Here is a 21,166-nt window from a genome sequence, read left to right on the forward strand (position 1 = left end):
TGACAATGTCATGGAATTTATTTATAATATACATATATAACTTCAGTTTGATTATGAGGACTCTGAAAAATATAACTTCTGTTCCACACTATATAAAGATCCTTAAATCTCATAGTACAGAGATCATGTTATGCCAGTATTATACTGTTATGTACAAAAATAATTTACAGGTATTTACATGATACTGGATGGAATAAAAATAATGGGAGCATTAAAGGCAACCACTAGTCATGTGGCTGAGGCACTGAGCTGTTAGAGACCCAAACACGATTGAAATAGTTGTAAACCTTTTCGGTAACGTCCTACCTCAAACCCACTTACTTCCACCCACACTAAATAACATTTTTGCAGCACTGCAACCTCAAAAGCCCAGCTGAGCTGCAGTACTGAAACAGTACAGCTGTGTATCACCTTTTTTTAAGCCCATCAGTCCAGTATCTGGAAGCTTAGTGGTGGAATCTGAGACTGTCATTTTTGCAGCACTGCAACCTCAAAAGCCCAGCTGAGCTGCAGTACTGAAACAGTACAGCTGTGTATCACCTTTTTTTAAGCCCATCAGTCCAGTATCTGGAAGCTTAGTGGTGGAATCTGAGACTGTCGACTGCTCAATTATACAGCGAATGGTTACCATCACTTCTTTCATTACTTACTCTTATTTACAACATGTACAGTGGTCAAATGATAAAATATAGGCTCTTATTTTGTCAGTGTTCTAGATGATCAAATAAACATTTTGCACTATTTCTGTCTTTCCCTTCAGACATTTTCAGTTTCTTGACCAGGAAAGGAGTTGCTCCATTGCTTTTTCGTTTCTGGACCTGGAAAAGATTTTAAATTACATTATATGAAGTTTATTGACGGTAATGCAAAACAAGACAAGTAATGATCAATCATTACCTTTTGAGTAACTGTTACTTCCTCTTTTTGCTCGGCTTTCTCAGGGCTAAGTGTGGCGAATACAAAATTGCGAGAATTCTTGGTTGTGATGACAGTGGATGTTCTACTGGTGCCATCAGTCAGCTGTGCTATCCTTGCTAGTGAGCTTTCACTACGAGCAAGGAATGATCCACGTTTTGTCTGAAATATTGAATTAAGTTAGAACTGACACTGTAAGGAGCAGAAAATGGTAGATAATATTCATAACTTGGTTTGATTGTTAAATTCTATCACACAAAGAAACTAAAATGAGAAAATCATCTTTGTGCTGAAACAAAACCAAAAGGAGAAGAAATATTTAATTTAGTTCACTGCAGTTACCCCCTTTACCTTAATTTCAAAAGCAAAATTACAACAATCAAAAGCATTTAGTGTGTATGTATTCACTGAACAGTTCTGTCTAGTGAGTAGTTGTATTTTCACACAATATTTTATTCTCATTAAAATTTCATATACTTATTATTATCTTCTTTCCTTTCTCAGACCTTAGGTCTGGTTAAAAATGGAAAGTGACACGGACCTTGATCAAGCGTGACTTCCTTTTAACTGTACGGTACATGTTACATTGCATTTAGGAACTTTCGGGTAATTGAACATGTGTCAATAATTACGGATTTCTGTAGTTGTATATATAAGTTTGGATGTAGCTGTATTGCACTGATGTACTGGTGGATATTGTGTGGTATGACACAATCAGATCAGAATAGAAAAACTGGGAAAGACATCGGACGGCTAACACAATTTATAAGAAACGAAATGTCAGAAAAAAAAAAAAAAAAACGAAAAAGGTTAGGTAAAATCTCACAACAAGAAGCGATAGAGCAATTAGATGAAAAGAAGCAGAAATTACAAGCATTGGCCAAACGACTTAGAAGACACAAAAAAAGTGAAAATAGAAGGAAACAAAACCAAACATTCAACACAAACCAAAAGAAATTTTACCAGACAATAGATAACACACACATTAAAATAGACAATCCACCAAACATAACATACATGGAACACTTCTGGAGCAACATATGATCAAACCTGGTACAACATAACAGGCATGCACGGTGGATACAAGCAGAAACAGACACATACAAGATAATACCACAAATGCCCGAAGCGATAATTTTGCAACATGAAGTCACCCAAGCAATTAATTCTACTCACAATTGGAAAGACCCTGGAAAAGATAAAATAGCAAATTTCTGGCTAAAGAAGTTCACCTCAACACATTCACATCTAATTAAATTATTTAACAGTTACATTGCAGACCCATACACATTCCCTGTTACACTTACACATGGAATAACTTATCTGAAACCTAAAGACCAAGCAGACACAGCAAACCCAGCTAAATATCGTCCCATAACATGCCTACCAACAATATACAAAATATTAACTTCAGTCATTACACAGAAATTAATGACACATACAACACAGAACAAAATTATAAATGAAGAACAAAAAGGCTGTTGCAAAGGAGCACGAGGATGTAAAGAGCAACTGATAATAGATGCAGAGGTGACATATCAAGCTAAAACTAAACAAAGGTCGCTTCACTACGCATACATTGATTACCAAAAAGCTTTTGATAGTGTACCCCACTCATGGTTACTACAAATATTGGAAATATACAAAATAGATCCTAAATTGATACAGTTCCTAAACATAGTAATGAAAAATTGGAAAACCACACTTAATATCCAAACAAATTCAAATAATATCACATCACAGCCAATACAGATTAAGCGTGGAATATACCAAGGAGACTCATTAAGTCCTTTCTGGTTCTGCCTTGCTCTGAACCCACCATCCAACATGCTAAATAATACAAATTATGGATACAATATTACTGGAACATACCCACACAAAATCACACATTTGCTATACATGGATGATCTAAAACTACTGGCGGCAACAAATCAACAACTCTACCAATTACTAAAGATAACAGAAGTATTCAGCAATGATATAAATATGGCTTTTGGAACAGACAAATGTAAGAAAAATAGTATTGTCAAGGGAAAACACACTAAACAAGAAGATTGCATATTGGATAACCACAGCGACTGCATAGAAGCGATGGAAAAATCAGATGCCTATAAATATCTAGGATACAGACAAAAAATAGGAATAGATAATACAAATATTACAGAAGAACTAAAAGAAAAATATAGACAAAGACTAACAAAAATACTGAAAACAGAATTGACAGCAAGAAACAAGACAAAAGCTATAAATACTTATGCTATACCAATATTGACCTACTCATTTGGAGTATTGAAATGGAGTAACACAGACCTAGAAGCACTCAATACACTTACACAATCACAGTGCCACAAATATAGAATACATCACATACATTCAGCAACAGAAAGATTCACATCAAGAGGAAAGGAAGGAGGAAGGGGATTTATCGATATAAAAAACCTACATTATGGACAGGTAGACAATTTAAGAAAATTCTTTCTAGAACGAGCAGAAACTAGCAAAATACACAAAGCAATCACTCATGTAAATACATCGGCTACACCTCTGCAATTTCATAACCACTTCTACAACCCTTCATATCACATAACATCAACAGATACGAAGAAAGTAAATTGGAAAAAGAAAACACTACATGGCAAGCACCTGTATCATCTAACACAGCCACACATCGATCAAGACGCATCCAACACATGGCTAACAAAAGGCAATATATACAGTGAGACGGAAGGATTCATGATTGCAGTACAGGATCAAACAATAAACACCAGATATTACAGCAAGCATATTATTAAAGATCCCAATACCACAACAGATAAATGCAGACTTTGCAAACAACAAATAGAAACAGTAGATCACATAACAAGTGGATGTACAATACTAGCAAATACAGAATACCCCAGAAGACATGACAATGTAGCAAAAATAATACATCAACAGCTTGCCTTACAACATAAACTTATAAAACAACACGTTCCCACATACAAGTATGCACCACAAAATGTACTGGCAAATGATGAATACAAATTATACTGGAACAGAACCATTATAACAGGTAAAACAACACCACATAAGAAACCTGACATCATACTCACCAATAAAAAGAAGAAATTAACACAACTAATCGAAATATCCATACCCAATACAACAAATATACACAAGAAAACAGGAGAAAAAATTGAAAAATACATCCAACTGGCTGAGGAAGTCAAGGACATGTGGCATCAGGATAAAGTTGACATTATACCAATTATACTATCAACTACAGGAGTCATACCACACAATATCCACCAGTACATCAATGCAATACAGCTACATCCAAACTTATATATACAACTACAGAAATCCGTAATTATTGATACATGTTCAATTACCCGAAAGTTCCTAAATGAAATATAACATATACCGTACAGTTAAAAGGAAGTCACACTTGATCAAGGTCCGCGTCACTTTCCATTTTCTGAGACACCTGAGCACTTTGGAAGCCTGTTCAGTTTTCATTTGTATTTGCAGCGTTATATGTAACGTTACAACAAAGTAGATGAACAGTTTGACCAGGTAAACAACAAACTGAAAAACTTTTATGTTTTGTATCAGGTGTCACAGAGTTGCAACTTTATTTAGTGTAAATCATCGTGTGCCTCAAACAAATAAGAATCACAATTTACATCACTTACAAATTCTTCCATCAGATGTACGTTATTACTTTCTAAATCAGTTTGGTATGGTTTGTTGGCCAAATGTAAAATCACAAATATGACGGTCTGAGGTTGAATTCTGTCATTCTAGGGGGTTTTTCTTGCTTACTTCACTAACTGGCTGTTAAATAAGTTCAAAGGTATTAGGAAAGCAATGGTATACCACCTCCATTGGACTATGCACAGTAAATCACTGTGGTGTTCAAAGCAACATTTAGTTTAGGGCAGCTTCAGTCACACCAGTTATAATGATTATTTGTGTTTTTTGGTGTATTTTTACAGCTCCTGGGATCATCTGAGACCTGTAGGCTTCACAGATGACAGTAGCGGTATCACTTGAACAATTGATCATTCTTGAAACCTTTATTACTGTCTCTTGCTTCATAGGTGTTAGGTGACCTCCAAGTTCTCTTTGTTTCATGCTTTTTGTGTGCTTTTATGTTGATTTTGTGTTCAAACTCATTTTAGGATACATTTGCTGTGTCCTGGCTGCTCGCCAACCAGCTATACCCCCACATCGCACGGATGGCCCAGCTTCAAGTGGCATCGGCTGGTATCAGGCAATAGCACCTGCAAGCCAAACACCCATCTGTGCTTCTTGCTTATGTGTGTCAATATTCTGAAAACAACCAAACAGGATCATTTGCTGTCCTCAGAATATTTGGAAGGCATCACAAGAGGCACCAGCTCACCGACAATAGAGCATGTGTCCAATAGTGCGATGCTGCAATTGTAGGCAATATTTTACCACAGCAGTGCCACATGCCTGCAAGCAGGTTGTCTTATCCGTGTGCTAGGACAGATTTATGCTGGAGCACCACAACCACACAATAGCAGTTCACATTGAGCTCAGGGCAATTATGCTGATCGCTCTGTGGTCCATAAATCAGATTCTCCTGGAAACTTCAGCAGCCTGCTCTCCAATGCCACAGTCTACCAACAACAGATCTTCTCCCTCTACACTATGTGGAGATGCCAGCAGGCCCTGCTGTGCTACAATGATATGTGGCCTCTACAACATGCCTTTCCAGAACTGTAGTGTTACAGTGCACTAACTCTAAATTGTGACTCAACATTTCATAGCGTGGACTTATTTTCTCTTATTCACTTCAAACACAATTAAGACTATTTCTCATACTTTGTAATTACACTCCACAGGAGGAGAATTTAAATTTGCTGTTCATTCCAACAAATTTGTTATTCACAGTCTACCTGGGCACCAAATTTTTCAATGTCGAACCAGCATTGGACAACTTCAACTACTGATAACAAAAGCAGCTTTTTCATTGGCACCAGCACAAAGCTACATCTATTTTCAGCTCCAGTGCTATCACTGGCTTCACTGCCACCTCTCCACATTTGTTCCATATCATTTAGTGGCATAGAATCACATTCATCAGATCCACGGCAGTCACCAACTCTAGCACTGCCACTTCCAGATCCATCCCACCATAAGCAAAGGCTCCCATGTTTTGTCCCACCAATGAAAACAGTTTCCTAGATCTCAAATTTTGTACAATCATTAGTGACAGCTACTCAACATGTGGGCCGGGCCTGTAAGCGACTTTCCATGACTTCTTGTACTGCCTTCAGATTTTCTTTGTAATACGTTCATCACTGACACTGATGTGATTCCCTAGGTTCTATGTCTATTGCATGACATGCAACAGACGCAGCATCACATAAAACCATCACTGTGGATGGGGATAATATACAGCAACACTGCAACTTCAAAGAGACCCTGCCACCTTCCCCGAAATGCCTCCACAATTCACAGGCTCCAAATGGCTCTGCCATAGTTTGCGTCGTCTGGCTCAACTTCAACTCAACAGAACCTCTCTGCTCTGCGCCTGGAACTCTACTTCAGTATTTACGGACCTTTGATGCTGTCACACTCGATGTTCCTTGCCAATGTCATTGAGTGGCCTCAAGCAGCCCAACCTCTTCCCAGTCTCGCGGTCCAGCCTCATAGCCCTTTTTCCTGCAATTTTTCAGGCTCTAGTCCCACTTTCCTCATTCTCAAGTGCTCACACCCTCATCTACACCATCCATGTGCAATGTTTCTACTTTCCCAATTCTGTCCCATGTATATATGCCCCTTGGGCATAATAATCTTATTTTTCAAGTACTCTTGCACTCATGTACGCCCGTTTGCAACATTCTATTCTCCAAGTGCTCCCGCACTTCTATACACTCTCCATGCACAACATTATAATTACACCAATGCTCTTACACCCTCTACACGTAAGTTACCATATTCTTTCCAAGGTGTTCTTGGACCACTGCCAGCTCTCTGGGCACAGTATTTCTATTCATACTTTTGTCATCCTCATAAATTCACTTCAGACAGTCTGTTCCTCAGCTGGTCCTGGCTGTTCTGGGTCCATGCAAGCCATTCTCATGATTGGTTCAGGATCCCCACCTATGGACATGGGCACTGGACATATTTGACACCACATGCCACTTCCTCCATGCAAACACCATGATGGCTATGTCTCCCGATGGAACCGCCATTGTTTTCTGATGAGAGCAGGAAGGAGGCAGGGTAGTCACTCTCTACAAAGATGGATTCGCTATCTCTTCCTCTGGTGGAGGAGGGTGAGGGGGGGGGGGGGGGGTGCTGAGTCCTGAGCTACTTGCCAACCAGAACACAACCATGTGCTGCTGTCGTCCCAACTTCAGGCGTCATCTGCTGCAACCAGCAACAGCACCTAAAGGTCAGACATCGATCAGTACTCACACACATGTATGTATATATTCCAAACAGCAACCAAACAGGCTTCCCCCCCCCCCCCCCCTCAGAATCTTCGTCAGCCACCACAAAAGGCACCAGGCTTGCAGACAACAGTGCATGCATCCACAACCACAGTGCTGCTATCAAGGGCACTATTTTACCTCAGCTATGTCACATGCCCACAAACAGATAACTGTATCTGGGCACCGCAACAGTATTGAAGCCAGTGCACAATCACACTATGGCAGTTCACATCATGCTTTCCATGGACGAGTTCTCTGGGCAACTATTGCCAGTTGCTCCTCAATCCATCAGAGTCTATCCTGGAATCTTCAACAGCCTGCTGTCCACCGCCAGCCAGTCTATCGACCTCCGATGATCTCCTTCAGTCCTATGTGGAGTTTCTAGCAGTCCTCGCCATGCTAAACCAGGACATGGTATCTACAGCACATTCTTCCAGGACTGTGATGTTATGGCGCATCATAGTGAGAATTAGGGCACCAAGTGAGACCTTACACGTGACTAATAATTGTGACTCAGTCTTCCATGGCTGACAGTCCACTGGACTTACTTTTCCTTATTCACTTCATAGACAGTTCATAATTAAGTCTGTATTTCTTGTGTGGGTAATTACACTCTGCAGCTCTGCAGAAGGAGAATTTAAGTTTGGTGCTTACTATGTCAGATTGGCATGGGCCTTATCAACATTAATATGCATTGCTTTTCATCATTGATTTTTCTCTTTTAATTTATAGATCAATGATACCATTTGAGATTGGAAAAGGGAACTTCTACAGTTACGTTTTAATAATGACATTATCTCTGTCTTGATGCTTGTTTGCCAATGACTGTGAACAGTTTCAAATTCTGAAAATATACTACAGTGAGCTATTTGAATTAAATAAAGTACTGAAACAGTACAATTCTGTAATTCTGCCACACACAACAGAACTAATTGTACAGTCCACATATGAAACCCACAGCTAGTTGGTATTTTATTTATACACCCTCCCCTCATGAACCATGGACGTTGCCGTTGGTGGGGAGGCTTGCGTGCCTCAGCAATACAGATAGCTGTACTGTAGGTGCAACCACAACGGAGAGGTATCTATTGAGAGGCCAGACAAACATGTGGTTCCTGAAGAGGGGCAGCAACCTTTTCAGTATTTGCAGTGGCAACAGTCTGGATGATTGGCTGATCTGGCCTTTTAACACTAACCAAAACAGCCTCACTGTGCTGGTACTGTGAACAGCTGAAAGCAAGGGGAAACTACAGCTGTAATCTTTCCCGAGGGTATGCAGCTTTACTGTATGGTTAAATGATGATGACATCCTCTTGGATAAAATATTCCAGAGGTAAAAATAGTCCCCCATTCGGATCTCCAGGTGGGGACTACTCAGGAGGACATCGTTATTAGGAGAAAGAAAACTGGCATTCTACAGATCGGAGTATGGAATGTCAGATCACTTAATCGGGCAGGTAGGTTAGAAAATTTAAAAAGAGAAATGGATAGGTTAAAGGTATATATAGCAGGAATTAGTGAAGTTCGGTGGCAGGAGGAACAACATTTCTGTTCAGCTCAATACAGGGTTATAAGTGCAAAATCAAATAGGGTTAATGCAGTAGTAGGCTTAATAATGAATAAAAAATGGATAAGCTACTACAAACAGCATAGTGAACACATTCTTGTAGCCAAAGATACAAACGAAGCCCACGCCTACGACAGTAGTACAAGTTTATACGCCAACTAGCTCTGCAGATGACGAAGAGATTGATGAAATGTATGACGAGATGAAAGAAATTATTCAGATAGTGAAGGGAGACAAAAATTTAATAGTTATAGGTGACTGGAATTCGATAGTAGGAAGAGAAGGAAACATAGTAGGTGAGTATGTAATGGGGTAAGAAATGAAAGAGGAAGCCGCCTGGTAGAATTTTGCACATACCATAACTTAATCATATAGCTAACACTTGGTTCAAGAATCATGAAATAAGGTTGTATACATGGAAGAGGCCAGGAGATACTGGGAGGTTTCCGATAGATTATATAATGGTAAGAGAGATTTCGGAAACAGGTTTAAAATTGTAAGACATTTCCAGGGGCAGATATGGACTCTGACCACAATCTATTGGTTATAAACTGTAGATTAAAACTGAAGAGACTGCAAAAAAAGTGGGAATTTAAGGAGAAGGGACCTAGATAAATTGAAAGAACCTGAGGTTGTAGAGAGTTTCAGAAAGAGCATTAGGGAACGATTGACAAGAATGGGGAAAGAAACACAGTAGAAGAAGAATGGGTAGCTTTGAGAGATGAAATAGTGAAGGCTGCAGAGGATCAAGTAGGAAAAAAGAAGAGGGCTAATACAAATCCTTGTGTAACAGAGGATATACTGAATTTAATTGATGAAAGGAGAAAATATAAAAATGCAGTAAATGAAGTGGCAAAAAGGAATACAAACGTCTCAAAAATTAGATCGACAGGAAGTGCAAAATGGCTAAGGAGGGATGGCTAGAGGACAAATGTAAGGATGTAGAGTCATATATAAGTAGGGGTAAGATAGATATTGCCTACAGGAAAATTAAAGAGACCTTTGGAGAAAAAGAGAACCACTTGTATGAATATCAAGATTTCAGATGGAAACCCTGAAATGGGAGATATGATACTACATGAAGAGTTTGACAGAGCACTGAAAGACCTAAGTCGAAACAAGGCCCCAGGAGTAGACAACATTCCATTAGAACTACTGATAGCCCTGGGAGAGCCAGCACTGACAAGACTCTACCATCTGGTGAGCAAGATATATGAGACAGGCAGACTTCAAGAATAATATAATAATTCCAATCCCAAAGAAAGCAGGTGTTGACAGATGTGAAAATTACCGAACTATCAGTTTAGTAAGTCACAGCTGCAAAATACTAACGTGAATTCTTTATAGACGAATGGAAAAACTGGTAGAAGCCGACCTCGGCATAGATCAGTTTGGATTCCGCAGAAATGTTTGAACACGTGAGGCAATACTGACCCTACGACTTATCTTAGAAGAAAGATTAAGGAAAGGCAAACCTACGTTCCTAGTATTTGTAGACTTAGAGAAAGCTTTTGACAATGTTGACTGGAATACTCTATTTCAAATTCTTAAGGTGGCAGGGGTAAAATACAGGGAGCGAAAGGCTATTTACAATTTGTACAGAAACCAGATGGCAGTTATGCGAGTCGAGGGACATGAAAGGGAAGCAGTGGTTGGGAAGGGAGTGAGACAGGGTTGTAGCCTCTCCCCGGTGTTATTCAATCTGTATATTGAGCAAGCAGTAAAGGAAACAAAAGAAAAATTTGGAGCAGGAATTAAAATCCATGGAGAAGAAATGAAAACTTTGCAGTTTCCCGATGACATTGTAATTCTGTCAGAGACAGCAAAGGACCTGGAAGAGCAGTTGAATGGAATGGACAGTATCTTGAAAGGCGGATATAAGATGAACATCAACAAAAGCAAAATGAGGATAATGGAATGTAGTCGAATTAAATCGGGTGATGCTGAGGGAATTAGATTAAAAAATGAGACACTAAAAGTAGTAGGTAAATGAGTTTTGCTATTTGGGGAACAAAATAACTGATGATGGTCGAAGTAGAGAGGATATAAAATGTAGACTGGCAATGGCAAGGAAAGCATTTCTGAAGAAGAGAAACATTCCACGTGGGAAAAATATATCTAAAAACCAAGATGATGTAACTTACCAAACGAAAGCGTTAGTACGCTGATAGACACACAAATAAACACAAACACACACACACACACACACAAAATCCAAGCTTTCGCAACCAACGGTTGCTTCATCAGGAAAGATGGAAGGAGAGGAAAAGACGAAAGGATGTGGGTTTTAACGGGGAGGGTAAGGAGTCATCCCAATCCTGGGAGCAGAAAGACTTACATTGGGGGAAAAAAGAACAGGTATACAGTCGCCACACACACACATATCCATCCGCACATACACAGACACAAGCAGACATTTGTAAAGGCAAAGAGTTTGGGCAGAGATGTCAGTCGAGGCGGAAGTACAGAGGCAAAGATGTTGTTGAATGACAGGTGAGGTATGAGTGGCGGCAACTTGAAATTAGCGGAGGTTGAGGCCTGGTGGGTAACGGGAAGAGAGGATATACTGAAGGGCAAGTTCCCATCTCCGGAGTTCTGATATGTTGGTGTCAGTGGGAAGTATTCAGATAACCCGGACGGTGTAACACTGTGCCAAGATGTGCTGGCCATGCACCAAGGCATGTTTAGCCACAGGGTGATTCTCATTACCAACAAACACTGTCTGCCTGTGTCCATTCATGCAAATGGACAGTTCGTTGCTGGTCATTCCGACATAGAAAGCTTCACAGTGTAGGCAGGTCAGTTGGTAAATCACGTGGGTGCTTTCACATGTGGCTCTGCCTTTGATCATGTACTCCTTCCGGGTTACAGGATTGGAGTAGGTGGTGGTGGGAGGGTGCACGGGACAGGTTTTACACCGGGGGCGGTTACAAGGGTAGGAGCCAGAGGGTAGGGAAGATGGTTTGGGTATTTCATAGGGATAAACCTCTTGGTGGAGTGGGGAGGATTTCATGAAGGATGGATCTCATTTCAGGGCAGGATTTGAGGAAGTCGTATCCCTGCTGGAGAGCCACATTCAGAGTCTGATCCAGTCCCAGAAAGTATCCTGTCACAAGTGGGGCACTTTTGGGGTTCTTCTGTGGGAGGTTCTGGGTTTGAGGGGATGAGGAAGTGGCTCTGGTTATTTGCTTCTGTACCAGGTTGGGAGGGTAGTTGCAGGATGTGAAAGCTTCAGGTTGTTGGTGTAATGGTTCAGGGATTCCGGACTGGAGCAGATTCGTTTGCCACGAAGACCCACATCCTTTCGTCTTTCCCTGTCCTTCCCTCTTTCCTGATGAAGCAACCGTTGGTTGCGAAAGCTTGAATTTTGTGTGTGTGTGTGTGTGTGTGTGTGTGTGTGTGTGTGTGTGTGTGTGTGTGAGTGCGTGTGTGTGTGTGCGCGCGCGCGCGCACACACAAAGATGATGTGACTTACCAAACGAAAACGCTAGCATGTCGATAGACACACAAACAAACACAAACATACACACAAAATTCAAGCTTTCGCAACCAACGGTTGCTTCATCAGGAAAGAGGGAAGGAGAGGGAAAGACGAAAGGATGTGGGTTTTTAAGGGAGAGGGTAAGGAGTCATTCCAATCCCGGGAGCGGAAAGACTTACCTAGGGGGGGAAAAAGGACAGGTATGTGCGCGCGCGCGCGCACACACACACACACACACACACACACACACACACACACAAGCAGACATTTTGTCAAAATTGGTCCACTGGCAGGCCTATAAGCCTAGAGAGTTGAGGAGAGTGAGCAAACTAAAGAGATACTAGAAAGTTCAAGCTTGGAATTTACATCAGCCTGAAGTGCTTAATGCATGAAGATGATGGTGGGGTGATGTAATGAAATAATGATGTATTATTTGCCAAGGTCACTAGTAATGTTTGAACTTGCAGAAGAGATACATTTCTTTGGGAGAAAGTTGGAAAATAAAAAAAATGTCAGTGTAATATGGAAAGCAATCCCCTCTGATGTCTCTTTGACAGCCCTTGAAATGATGTTGAGAAATTTTTGGGGAACTACAGTTTGTGCAGAAAGCTACTGACACTGGATATAATCAATAGTAGCAAATAATGTATTCAGCCACTGGATATAATGAGTAGTAGCAAATAATGTATTCAGCCAACATTCTTCCTCTCTACACAAATGTAAAATATGTGAGTAAGCTATTCCACTCAAGTGGCATGACCTATCCCATCCCACATTTAAATAAGTTCACAAACAACCCTTCATATTCCAACACAACCTGAAAACTGATCATATATGACAATATTAGATGTCTAGTGTTTGATCAAGGGATGAAAAATAGAATCAAGGATGAGCTTAGAAGTTAGAATTAATGAATGAGAATCAAGTTTAGTTGGGTAATTACATCATGTTGCCTACATTGCAATATTATGAAACTAAAGCAATGTATAACAAAAAATCATTTATAATTTCAGGATTGTACTGCTGCAGGCATGTCATGAAATGAAATATTTCAGTTAATATAATAAATTGCAGTCAAGCAAATATCTACCTTCAGCACTGACAACAGTATTGTACATGGAGTACAATGTTGGAAATTTACACTGTAAAGTGGCAGTGAATGGATGCACAATGTGTAAAAAAAGAACATTACTAGTGATATGAGAAAAAAAATGACTGCTACATCCTGAAAGCTACAATGACAGTCACTGATAGCTTTATTCACAAATTGGCTTCCAAATGATGCTATCAGTTCAAAACACTTTCACTTGTATTCATATTGTAACGAACTGTGGCAACATGTGATAGGATACTATAAATGCTATAGCATACTAAGTTGTCACACACAGCATGCACAAAAAATATTGGACTTACCAGAAGCTGGAAAGGTTGCTTTGGATTTGGAGAAACTTCCAAATTGTCAGAGCATCTTCTAGGGACACTCTGACTTTCTGACATATCTTGCGAGAGTGATCTTCGCATTCGTTCAAGAGCTGCTTTCCCAAGTTTTAGTAACTGGCTGTCATCTTCAATAAACTCTATGTCATCTTTACCTGCTGCAGCTGCTTTTTCCTATGTAAAGGGTAACAGTAGCAAATAATTTACATAATTAAGAAACTGGGGATAAATTTATCACAGTATGTTATAAAACACAGTACACTACGTATTTGTTTTGGGAGTTACTACATCATTTTCAATTCATCACCATCTCCTTTTCTTAACACGAAACATGAATACACCATTTAAAATGTACACTACTTTTGAAGTACGAAACAAAAGACTTGAATATATGTAATAAATGAATCAACGAAAAAAGTAAGTTTGGATGGATACAAGGTAAACTGCCTAATTTCTTCCTTAGTTGGTAACTTTCACTCTTGGGAAAGTGAGTGCATGTAGCATGAAGTAACGTTGATAATGACGATAGCAAAGAAAGCCAGTGTTGTCACAAAGACTCCTCCTAAGATGATGAAGAGTCTGATGTCCTTATTTGACAGATGAATCACCATTAGTAGCATCTTGTATCATCACTTCACTGTGGGAGGCCGGGGGGGGGGGGGGGGGGAGGGGGGGGGGGGGGGTTGCCTGAAGGCCGATCTAGGAAACAGGCACACTATATGTGGATAACCGTATATCATTGTCAACCATATTCCAGTGATAAAAACTTCCATGACAAAAAATCCAATTGCGGCTGCCTCAGAGTTTGTCATCTTATAACCTGAAATCATCCATATGCTCACTGTTCATTAGAAAGAATTAAGTCAATATTCAACAAATTTTCCTTTTTCTGAACATTTGTTGAATAAGAAGTACTGAAGAGAATGACTGTCTCAAACTTGGCACACTGAAAATTTGCTGCCTCATGATTCTTATGCAGAATTATGATGAGTAACATTAACATTGCTACACTCACAGCCTGGAAGAATATAAGTACTTTAAAAGTAAATAAGACCTCTTATCGAATAGCAGAAGCATAGAGGTACCAAAAGCGACACACAAAAGAAAATGAAAACTTTGCTAGCTTTCAGAAGAAACCCTTTGACTACCGTATTTACTCGAATCTAAGCTGCACTCAAATCTAAGCCGCACCTGCAAAATGAGACTCGAAATCAAGGAAAAAAAGTTTCCTGAATCTAAGCCGCTCCTTAAATTTGAGACTCGAAATTCAAGGTGAGAGAAAAGTTTTAAGACCACCCCTCCAAATCGAAACAAAGTTGGTCTATTGTAACACGAAACACAATTGAGGTTGAATGGATGAAGATACAGCTACAGTAGTTTGGTTCACGTTGTAAGCTGAACACTTAAGCTGTACCAACTAGCCATTGCTATGTACCAGGTGCTCTGTCCGTATTTATACTGGTACCCTTCCTTTTTCACGTGCTTCGCCTGGCTTGAATCGATTGCTTATTTTGATTTGATCTGATAAGTGCCGTTCTCTTTGTTATAGGTGTTTACGTCACTCTAAGCTGAAAATGCATTATTTTACTGTGTCATGCATTGTTTGTCGCACTCTGATAATGAGTGTTTACAACGTGTCGATGCTCGCGGCATGGCTTGCTTTTGTGCACGCTACCACCGCTTACAATAAATAAAAAAAAAAAAAAAAAAAAAAAAAAAAAAAAAAAAAAAAAAATGAGAGGAATTGTCTCATAAGCGAAACAGTGGCAAGAGACTGCTATTTGTTGTTACTTACACTGCTGATTTCTTTGATAAAGATCAACAAGAACCAAATAATAGGCTGCGTATGATAGAAGATGTTCTGAACAAGAGTTTAGAGAAAATTTTTCTCCATTTGAAAATCTTTGTAGACGCCTCCTTAGTAATTACATTCTGCACAGAAATTAGATTCACCTTAGATTTAAAAATCTAGTCAGTTGCCATGCTTCATTTCTGATTGTGTCACTATTCAGCAAAAGAATAATACAAATATAAACATGACATGATACATATATTCTTCCGCGTTTGCTGTTGTCTGACTCTAGTTTCGTAGTTTATTAGGCAGACAGGATTTAAATGAGATAGCAGCAAACACGCAAGAATACATGGCATAATGTTTACATTCTTCCAGCTTTTCTTTTAGTTTATATATTGACGCGGAGGTTTTGGCCCCAGTATTTTTCTTTGTACCTGCTAAGCAAGCGTGTGTAGCACTACATATATTCGACGGCAGAAGTTAGTTGTGGAGGCACCTACCAACATTTTTCATAACTTCTGCTTACTTTGCACTCGTTCTAAGCTGCAGGCGGTTTTTTGGATCACAAAAACCGGAAAAAAAAGTGCGGCTTAGATTCGAGTAAATGTGGTAGTTAGAGGAAACCTGCCCCCCCCCCCCCCCCCCCCCCCCACACACACACACCACACACACAATGTCAGTGCTGCAGTTCGTCAGGTAGACTGGGATAGGCGTTATGTTAGGTGGAGTGGTTAGTTGAACAATGTTGGCCTTATCAAAAATCTACTCTCTCACTTCCAGTCCTACAGTGGAAACATTTCCTTCATTATCAATCCTGCCAACCTAATACCAATGTTGAACCTTGTCTCTACCAGTTCATACCACCCACTGGTCACCTTCCAGGATTTCTTTACCTCTGGCTTGGCATCTCCATCCTTCCCCAGGTTACTTCCCAGAAACAAACCTCACATGTGAAGAAAGGACATATATTCACAGACTCAAGACAGACCCTGATTTACCCATACTCCCTGCACACAAAGGCTCTTTCACTGTCATGCTGAATAACAGTGACTATCTGACAGAAGGCTTCTGAAAACCCACCTTCTAAATGCTTCTCAAAATCCACAAACTCGCTCGGCAATCCTGGACATTACATTGTAGCTGGTTATTGTGCTGAACGAATTTCCATTCTTCAACTAACAATGCCAGTCGATTCCCTGAAACCTAACTTCTCACATAGATTCCTTCACTGACTTTTGACCATCCCCACCCCATTATAACCTGGATCCCTTCTCGTCACTGTCAATGCCATCTCCCTATACACCATTCTCCTTTCTGCCCAAGGCACTGCCACTATCAAACAGTATCTCTGCCAACGTCTGTCTGACTCTGAACCCATCACCTCATTCCTCATACTCTTTACCAACTATATCCTCACACAAAACTATTCCTTTGATGAGAAGGTACACAAACAAATCAGCGGCAGAGCCTTGGGCAACTGCAAGTCGCCCTCCTCTGCCACCCAGTTTATGGGCTTCATAAAGGAAATCTTCCTAACCTCCCTAAACCCCACATCCCTCATCTGGTTCAGGTTCATCGATGATGTCCTCATGATATAGACTCAGGGCCAAGACACCCTATCATCATTCCTCCACAACCCCCAATACCTTCTCTCCCATTTGTTTCACCTGGTTCTCCTCAACCCAACATGCCACCTTCCTGGATGTCGACTTTGACATCTCTGATGGCACCAACCACATTTCTGTCCACATTAAACCTGCTAACCACCAACAGTACCTTCATTTTGACAGCTGCCATCTACTCCACACCAAAAAATCACTCCCACACAGCCAGATCACCCATGTAAGTGCACCTGCAGTGATGAGAATTCCCTTGCCCAGTTTGCTGAAGGTTTCACTAAGGCCTTCACAGACAGGTCCTAGCCCCCAAACCCACTCTGCAAACAGAGTTCCCCTGCCATATCCTCACACACCACTAATCCTGACACCAGCCCCCAGAATCAGATGTAAAGGAGCCTTATTGTTACCCAGTATCACTCTAGACTGGAGCAACTGAACCATATGCTTTGCCAGAGCTTTGATTTTCTACCATCATACCCAAAAAAGAGGGAAATCCTACCCAAGATTCTTCCTATCCCACCTGAAAGGAGCCTCATCATTACCCAATATCAATCTGACATGGAGAAACTGAACCACATCCTCTGCCAGAGCTTTGATTCTCTCCCATCATATCCAGATGTGAAGGAAAATCCTATCCAAGGTTCTTCCCACACCTCGTAAGGCAGCATTTTGCCACCCATCCAGCCAACACAACATCCTGGTCCATCCCTATGTCACTCCCACTCCCAACTCCTTGCAGCAAGGACCGTCTCCCTGTGGAAGACCAAGGTGCAACACCTGCTAGAGTCACCAAACCAACACATCCAACTTGTCCTGTCACAAGCTTATCCTGTCCTATCAGAGGCAGGACCCCCTCTGAAAGCAGCTATGTCATGTACCAGCTGGGGTGCGATCACCACACAGTGTTGTATGTGGCTATAACTCAGCTGTCCACCAGAATGGACAGCCACTGCCATACTGTGACCAAGAACAAAGTTGACTATCCTCTGTGCTGCCAAGCACAACATACCGTATTTACTCGAATCTAAGTTGCACTCGAATCTAAGCCGCACCTGAAAAATGAGACTCGAAATCAAGGAAAAAAAATTTTCCCGAATCTAAGCCACACCTGAAATCTGAGACTCGAAATTGAAGGGGAGAGAGAATTTTTAGGCCGCCAAATCGAAACAAAGTTGGTCCATTGTAATATGAGACACAATTTAGGTCGAATGAATGATGATTCAGGTAGAGTAGTTTGGTTCGAGTCGTAAGCTTAGCAGTTGAGCTTTCCAGGTAGCCATTGCTATGCGTCGGGCGCTCCTTCCGTATTTATACGGGTACCCTTCCTTTTTCACGTGCTTCGTCTGGTTTGAATTGATTACTTATTTTTCTTTGATCTGATAAGCGCCGTTTTCTTTGTTATAGGTGTTTACGTCACGCTAAGCTGAAAATTCATTACTGTACTGTGTCATGCATTGTTTGTCGCATTCTGATAGTGTGTGTTTACGGCCTGTCGCCGCTCGCGGCACGGCTTGCTTTTGTGCGCGCTACCGCCGCTTACAATTAAAAAAAAAAGAAGAGAGGAATCGTCTCATTAACGAAACAATGGCAAGCGACTGCTATTTGTTGTTACTTAAACTGCTGCTTTCTTTGATAGTGATCAACAAGAACCAAATAATAGACTGCGAATGATAGAAGATGTTCTGAACGAGAGTTTCGCGAAAATTTTTCTCCGTTTGAAAATCTTTGCAGACGCTTTAGTACATTACATTCTGCACAGAAATTAGAGTCATCTTGGATTTAAAAATCTAGTCAATTGCTGTGCTTCATTTTTGGCTGTATCACTATTAGGCATTAGAATAATACGAATATAAACTGGACATGATATGTATATTCTTCCGCGTTTGCTGTTGTCTCACTCTAGTTTCGTAGTTTATTACGCAGACAGGATTTAAATGAGATAGCAGCAAACACGAAACAATATGTGGCAAAATTTTTATATTCGTATTATTCTTGTGGTGAAGAGAATACTGCATGTGATTCACAATTCATAAAAGTTCCTATTAGCAACCATCTCTTCTCACAGGTAGGAAAAAATTCAGAATGTAGAGTTGGACATATTGACAAACATCCCAAACAGTCTTGCCAGTCGGATTTTCGTAGTATATTGAAATGCTCCTACATTCGAAGATGAACAATACGGAATTTGTATTTACTTCGTTGGATAATGTATGAAAATGCAGTGGTCGAAACTCGAGGCGGAGAAAAAGCTCGTCTATTACCTTTTTTTTTTAAATTTATTTACTGACGCAGAGGTTTTGGTGCCAGTATTTATCTTTGCGCCTACAAAGCATGCCTGTGTAGTGCAACATATATTCGACGGCAGATGTTAATTGTGGCGGCACCTATCAACATTTTTCAGAACTTCTGCTTGCTCTGCACTCGATTCTAAGCCGCAGGCGGTTTTTTGGATTACAAAAACCGAAAAAAAAGTGCGGCTTAGATTCGAGTAAATACGGTACTAAAGTTCAATGGCTTTCCTAAACTACCCCGTGCGTCACATGCCTAGCCTGTGCACTTGCCGCCACCCCCTCTTCCCCCCAAAAAATTCCTATCCTGCACACCACATGCCGCCTCCTGAGCTATCCCAAACCCCTCCTTCTACTTCCCACTTCCCTCTCCCTCTATGAACCCCATCTGACAAGCCCCATCCCAGTCCACTGCCGAACAGCAAACCTGCACTGCACATCCAGCCAGCACAATGTAGGTGCACAGGTGTGTGTGTGTGTGTGTGTGTGTGTGTGTGTGTGTGTGTGCTGTGTGTGTGTGTGTGTGTGTGTGTAGGGGGGGGGGGGCCTTCAGCTCATCAAAAGATTTTTTTCCAAAAGCTGTCAAGGTTTTTTATTCTCTTTTGTGTCTGTCTCTTGATGACACAATGCTTCTGCTACTTGTTTTGTTTCATGGTTTTACATACAGTCTACATTGGAGTGTACAAATACTAATATCTGAAAAATTATTGAAACACACTTATTTCATACAGTTTAATTGAGTACAGTTTTAGTCAATACCACAACATACATTGAGGTGGCAAAAGTCATGGAATAGTGATATGCACATATATGCGCGGTAATACCGCATACTCAAGGTGCAAAAGGGCAGTGCATCGATGGAGCTGTTCATTTGTCTCAGATAACTCATGTGAAAATGTTTCCAACATGTTCATGGCCACACGATGGGAACCAACAGACTGTGAATGCAGAATAGCAGTCAGAGATAAATGTATGGGAGATTCCATTTCAGAAGTTGTTAGGCAGTTCAATTTTCCAAGTTCCACAGTGTCAAGACGTAGTAGCAGACAGCCTTCACTTAACAACCAAGAGCAGCAGCACTTGCATAGAGTTGTCAGTGCTAACAGACAAGCAACACAGTGTGAAATAACTGAAGAAATCAATTTGGGATGTACAATGATGTATTCATTGGAACAGTGCAGCAAAATTTGGCACTAATGGACTACGGCAGCAGCCAACTGACGCAAGTGTATTTGCCAACAGCACATCACCTGTAGTGCCTTTCCTGAGCTCGTGACCATACTGGTTGTATCCTAGATGACTGGAAAATGGTGGTCTAGTCAGATGACTCCCAATTTCAGTTGGTAAGAGGTGATGGCAGGGTTCGACTTTGGTGCAGACACCATGAAGCCATGGACTCAAGTTGCCAACAAGGCACTGTGGAAAGTAGTGGTGGCTCCCTAATGATGTGGGCTGTGTTTACATGGGATGGATTGGCTCCTCTCTGTGTTCGGCTACTTGGAGACCATTTGTAGCCATTCATGGAATTCATGTTCGCAAACAATGATGGAATGTTTATGGATGACAAGATGCCTTGTCACCAGGCCACTATTATTTGCAATTGGTTCAATGA

The 21,166-nt window shown here is 40.7% G+C and overlaps 1 protein-coding gene across 5 annotated transcripts in view; it reads right to left on the reverse strand.

Annotated features, from left to right (window-relative positions):
- The window catches only part of LOC126187931 (claspin), a 188,668-nt gene continuing 167,502 nt past the window's right edge, over nt 1–21,166 (reverse strand). For all 5 annotated transcript variants that reach the window (XM_049929294.1, XM_049929297.1, XM_049929293.1 and 2 more), the window contains 3 exons: nt 13,829–14,026; nt 898–1,077; nt 1–818 (listed from right to left, as the gene is read on the reverse strand). In XM_049929294.1, the coding sequence (XP_049785251.1) occupies nt 705–818; nt 898–1,077; nt 13,829–14,026 (492 nt within the window). In that variant the 3' untranslated portion in view covers nt 1–704. The remainder of the gene's footprint in view (nt 819–897; nt 1,078–13,828; nt 14,027–21,166) is intronic.

This window comes from Schistocerca cancellata, chromosome 5, assembly GCF_023864275.1.
Source record: "Schistocerca cancellata isolate TAMUIC-IGC-003103 chromosome 5, iqSchCanc2.1, whole genome shotgun sequence".
Classification (NCBI taxonomy): Eukaryota; Metazoa; Arthropoda; class Insecta; order Orthoptera; family Acrididae; genus Schistocerca; species Schistocerca cancellata.